The sequence below is a fragment of the Solanum tuberosum genome, unplaced genomic scaffold (assembly GCF_000226075.1).
Source record: "Solanum tuberosum cultivar DM 1-3 516 R44 unplaced genomic scaffold, SolTub_3.0 scf00127, whole genome shotgun sequence".
NCBI classification, from domain to species: Eukaryota; Viridiplantae; Streptophyta; class Magnoliopsida; order Solanales; family Solanaceae; genus Solanum; species Solanum tuberosum.
Window position 1 is genome coordinate 729,472 of NW_006239058.1, and position 5,995 is coordinate 735,466.

The 5,995-nt window shown below is 37.3% G+C and overlaps 1 protein-coding gene across 1 annotated transcript; it reads right to left on the reverse strand.

Moving 5' to 3' along the window:
• Positions 1-642: 642 nt before the first annotated feature.
• LOC107061343 (uncharacterized) lies at positions 643-4,398 on the reverse strand. Its single transcript, XM_015310471.1, has 6 exons — positions 3,517-4,398; positions 2,975-3,415; positions 2,493-2,818; positions 2,332-2,372; positions 2,215-2,240; positions 643-1,335 (listed from the first exon to the last, which is right to left on the reverse strand). The coding sequence occupies exons 1-6, from the start codon at positions 4,396-4,398 to the stop codon at positions 643-645; spliced, it is 2,409 nt and encodes an 802-aa protein (XP_015165957.1).
• Positions 4,399-5,995: the final 1,597 nt, after the last annotated feature.

The following is a 5,995-nucleotide window of genomic DNA, read 5'->3' on the forward strand; positions in this document are numbered from 1 at the left end:
GTTTTGCATGGTTATCATACTTAGTACTTAATTGTGCTAATTCCATATTTCTCTATTTTCTACTAGTGTAGATTCTGGAAAGTGAGTGGGTTCTATAGTAAGCTTGGAACTTGAAGTTCTTCCAAGATCTTGTGGTATGTCCTCATATGTCGAGGACAAGTACTTTTATATTCTTAGTTTTATGATAAGGTTCTTGTAATAGACTTAATAGACTTCTTTTGATTGTAAAGGGCCGTGCCCCTAGTATGTTTTCACGTTTATGTCTAAGATGGCTAAGAGACTTAGTATTCCGCGTGTGTACTTTTGAATGATGTTTTTAAAAGTGACCTTTGAGTCTTATGGGATTTTATTTAAAGAATTTTTAATTCCGCACTATTTTACATATCTAATGTGATGAATGCTAAGGGCTTGTATTAGACCTCCGAGAGGTCGAGTACGCCGTGTCGCGACTTAGGGGTGCTATCGGGTTGTGACAACAGCACTAGCAATCAATGATCGGACAGTAGTCATCTTGACAACAGGGGAAAAGGTCTCTGTATAATCTACTCCTGCTCTTTAAGTATAGCCTTTGACAACTAGTCTAGCTTTAAACCTCTCAATGCTACCATCAACCTTGTGCTTTACTTAGTAAACTCATTTGCATCATATGGCTTTCTTCCCTTCAGGTAAAGGAACCAGATCCCATGTGTGGTTGGCATGTAATGCTTCATATTCTTGTGTCATGGTTGTTTGCCATGCAAGATTGAGAATTGCCTGCTCAAATGATGATGGTTCACTATCATTGCAAACATTGTTAACCAAGTGCTGACTAGTCAATGCTAGGACATCAGGAGCAATGTGACTATGTCGACAAAATAGTGAGCTTAGAGATAATGGTGTGGAACAAGTTATTGCTTTGGGTGTAGGACATACATAATCTAGCAGGTAGGTACCTGCTTTGTGGGTCCTAATAGATCTCCTTTGAGGTTGAGTAGGTTGTGTTTTAGGTACAACATCATTGTGGGAGTAAGGAGGTTTAATGGTGGCAGGACCAAAATTTGAGGTTATAACACTAGTGTTTCTTTGATTATCATAAATAGGTGCAGCACTAGGTAACACATCATCAATGAACACATCTGCAGATTGTGCAGATTTTGACACAGATTTAAAGACAGCAGGAAAGGAAGACCCATTTGGAGACAAACTAAAAGGAAACACAACATCTCTAGAAACATGCAGTCTTTTTGTTGCTAGGCTTAATACCTTGTAACCTTTCGTTGCAAATGGATATCCAATGAAGATGTGTGGTGTGGCTTTGGGGTCAAATTTATCTCTGTGGAGCTTAGGTATAGTAGGCTAACATAGGCATCCAAAAGCTCTCAATTCATAATACTGTGGTTTCTTATTGTGAAGGACTTCAAATGGACATTTGTTTTTCAGTGATGTGGTGGGTAGTATATTTATGATGTGTGTTGATGTTAAGATGCATTCCCCCCAATACTTTAGGGGTATTTGTGACTGAAACATTAATGCCCTAACAGTCTCAAGAAGGTATTTGTGTTTTCTCTCACAATGCCATTAAGTTGGGGTGTATAAGGGCATGTTTTCTGGTGGATTATTCCTTTGGCTTGAAAGTATTTTGTGGCTTCAGTGTTGGTAAACTCTAGGCCATTATCAGACCTAACAGATTGAATGGTAGTTTTAAATTGGGTTTCAATCAGAGAAATGAATGTTCTGATAACTTGTAGGGCATTGCTTTTGCAGCTTAATAAATGTGTCCAAGTAGACTTGCTAAAGTCATCCACTATGGTAAGGAAATATTTGTAATTGTCATGTGTCGGAGTATGATAAGGCCCCCAAAGGTCAATGTGAATTAGTTCAAAGATTTTTGTAGTTTCAGTGGTTCTTGTGGGGAATGGAAGTCTATTTTGTATGGCCATGGACATATCGTGCACATGAAGGGTTATTTTGGGGAAAATTGTGCAGGGATAGAGGATATACTTTGCATTTTGTATGATGACTCCATTGCCAAGCATGGCGCAAGCATTTTCGATATTGATTCAGGAAGAGAAACAACGTGAGTTTAAACCAAACAATCAACACTTCATGGAGTCCACCTCCATCAATGCAAGCTTGTCTGGTGCTTCTTCTTCAAGAGCCTTTAAGACACATTATTCCGCCAGCAACTATCCTCCGAGGCAAAATTATGCATCTGGTAGTACATCTAGAAATTACTCTACAAGAAGGCCTATGTGTTAGTACTGCAAGAAACCAGGGCACACAAAAGATAAGTGCTACAAACTGCATGGTTATCCGACTACCAACAACACATCTAATTCTAGTAATAATCACCAGAATTACAATAGTAGCCAGGATCATCACCAACAACAGCCCTACAGGTCCAATAAAGGGAAAGGAAAAATGGCAAATGTATATGGACAACCTGTTGTTGACGTCTCAGATAAAGGGAAGGGTCTGGCCATCCAGAATGAGGATCAAACTGTTAGTCTAACAAAAAAGGAACAGGTCCAAGCCTATTGTGCCATAACAAGTCCACATTAGTTTCATTAGATGAGCAAGGAAGAGCAGACTGAAGGAAAACACTTTCATTACATGCAGCAGCTTGAAGAGAAATATTCTTATTACAAAGGTCTACAACTGAATGCAAAGATGGTGAACTAGAAAGACAAGAACTAGAGCTTGAACTACAAATGCAATTACAAGAGGAAATGGGATTTGTCTTAGAATTGACCCTGTTGCTTTTCAAGCACTTTGAACACAGGTAATACAGTCCATCTCTGCTACTACCAATCTCCTGAGGCCTCTTCATTGAAGGGGGCTGCAAAATGCAGGAAGACTTAGTAAATAACACAATGGAATTGAGTTGAACATTTAAAGAGTGAATGGAAATCAGATTGTATTTGAAAGAGGGAACATACAACACCTTATGTATGATAATCTCAGGGTTAAGTGTTACATCACCAAATTCTTGTACCTTAACCTTATAACCATTTGGAAGACTGATAAGCATTGGGTATGGTAGTGTTTTTATATTGGTCAAAGAGGCTTTGTTAAAGGTCATGTGGTTGGAAGCTCCTGAATCTAGAATCCACTGGTCAACCTTTGATTCATAACATTTACAAGATGGCTTACTAAAATCAATTGAAGAAGTGCAGATTACAATACCTGTAAAATTTGTAGTTCCATGAGTGTTGTCTGAATCATCATTGCATTGAAATTGTCTCAGCAAGTGCATCATTTGTCCATATTCCTCTTTGGTTAGACTAACAGTTTGATCCTCATTCTGGATGGCCAGACCCTTCCCTTTATCTGAGACGTCAACAGCAGGTTGTCCATGTACATTTGCCACTTTTCCTTTCCCTTTATTGGACCTGTAAGGCTGTTGTTGGTGATGATCCTGGCTACTGTTGTAATTCTGGTGATTATTACTAGAATTAGATATGTTGTTGGTAGTCAGATAACCATGCAGTTTGTAGCACTTATCTTTTGTGTGCCCTGGTTTCTTGCAGTACTCACACATAGGCCTTCTTGTATAGTAATTTCCAGATGTACTACCAGATGCATAATTTTGCCTCGGAGGATAGTTGCTGGGGAATAATTTGTCTTAAAGGCTCTTGAAGAAGAAGCACCAGACGAGCTTGCATTGAGGGAGGTGGACTCCATGAAGTGTTGATTGTTTGGTTTAAACTCGCGTTGTTTCTCTTCCTGAATCAATATCAAAAATGCTTGCGCCATGCTTGGCAATGGAGTCATCATAAGAATATTCCCCCTCACCACAGTGTACACTTCATTGAGTCCCATGAGAAAATGAATCAATCTCCGAGATTGTTCTGCCTTATGTGAGTTATCTTTTGCACCACAAGTGCAAGTACATGTACATTGTCCCTGGGCATTTAGAGTGCACAACTCTTCCCATAACTTTTTCAATCTAGTATAGTAAGTAGTGATATCGAGATTTCCTTGAGCTATGTCGTTAATTTCCTTTTGTATTTGGTATAGCTTCGCACCATTGATTTGATCATATTGATCATCTAACTCCTTCCAGAGCTCTATTGAACTATTAACGTATTCAACACTATCTGCAATTTTCTTAGTAAGAGAGTTAAGGATCCAAGAAGTTACCATATCGTCGCACCTCTCCCATTGTCGCAGTTGAGATGAAGTTGGCCCTGGTTTCACACATTCTCCGGTGATGAAGCCGACTTTGTTCTTCACAGATAGGGATCGCAGAACGCCTCTTCTCCATGATCGATACCCGATTCCATCAAATGGAGTTAGTACTAACATTGCACCGAGATTATCTGAGGGATGCACATAGAGTGGACTGGTTGTGTCAACTGTTGGTTGTCCAGCTAAACCCAAAGGAACAACACCGACATTTTCAGTTTGATCTCCCATGGTGGAAAATAGAAAAAAAACAGAGGAGAGATCAATCAAACAGATGAGAGATCGATAGAATAACGAATGATCGATTTCAGATCGGATACGAAATTGCAGAGGATTACTGCGAAAAGCAATTCATCAGAAGAAGAAGGAAGAAGAAAAGCGAGGATGAGATGACGAAATCGCGGAATTTAGCCGTGAGGCTCTGATACCATGTCAGATTCAATCCAGCTCAATGTTGAGCTTCAATGGAGTAATCGACTCCATTGTTGGGAGAATGAAAAAGCAATTTGTAAAATGAAAACTGTATATTGAATTATCTACCACAAGTGAGGTTTATATATGTACATGTAATGTGAAGTTGATGCTGTAATTGCCTTAACAAACTAACAACTTTCTAACCGACTATTCTAATCACATCAGCTGACTACTATACAGAATACATAATTATCTAGTCTAAGCTATAGCTACTCTAATACTTCAATATAAACATTGGTAAAATAGAAAAGACTCAACCAATGTAATGCAAGTGAAAGCATTAACGATAATATTTATACAGGCATATATTCAGAGAGATTAAAAAAAAAACTTAATAATAATAAGTTGAGTTTCTGCATTAACAATATTTTTAGCAACTACACTACAAATTCAATAAGACGTCAGATTTACATTGTGCACGAGCTTTTTACGTAGTATTAACATATATACATCACACTTAATACACTTTATAAACACCCCCCACCCCCCGCCTCCCAAAAGAAAATATCGCACATACAATTGATATGCATAGGTAATAAATTTGAATTTTTAAATGTATGCATCATGTATGTACGAGAAATGAATTTCTGATACATGTTACTCAAATATACATTTTTTTTGTTTTAAATTGTATTTCAATGAATGCATCATTGTTGATTGTTCATATAGGGATATAATTGAACTCATATGAATATTTTTTGAGTATATACAATCGCGATAGATATATGAACAAGTTGATTGTTGTTACAATTATGTAGCATGGTTTTGATTTTACATTTTTAACTTGCGCATTTCTTTGAAAAAATCACTTCAAACCTGCATCAATCTAATTCGAGATATGAACTCCTCATGATATATCCTCATTCAAAACGACACCCTTTAAAAACCATTAAAAAAAATGAAATTTCATAACTTGAATTTGAACTTCAAAGCTCTCCCATAAATATTAATAAAGTTTCTTCTGGAACTCTTGCGAAAAAGAACAAAAAAAGAGAAGAAGAGACCATTAAGGGTGTGTTTGGTCTCATGTTTGGTTGGGTTAAATGTTTTGGAAAATGTTTTCCAAATCAACTCACTTTCCTCAAATTTAAGGAAAATGACTTCCTTTCAAAACTTATGAAAAACATTTTCCAAAACTTTCTTAAAACTTCAAATTACAATTATTATTTTGTTGAAAAAATCAATTTATTTTATCCCTACCCTCAAATCTGTCCCCAACCACCCCACTCCAAGAAAAAATAATTTTAAGTTTGTTTTCAAAAAATATTTTCAATTTCAAAATTTCATTTTTTTCACCCTTACCCTTGACCCCCCAACCCCCCTCCTACCCAGCCCCCCACACCCACCCACCCCT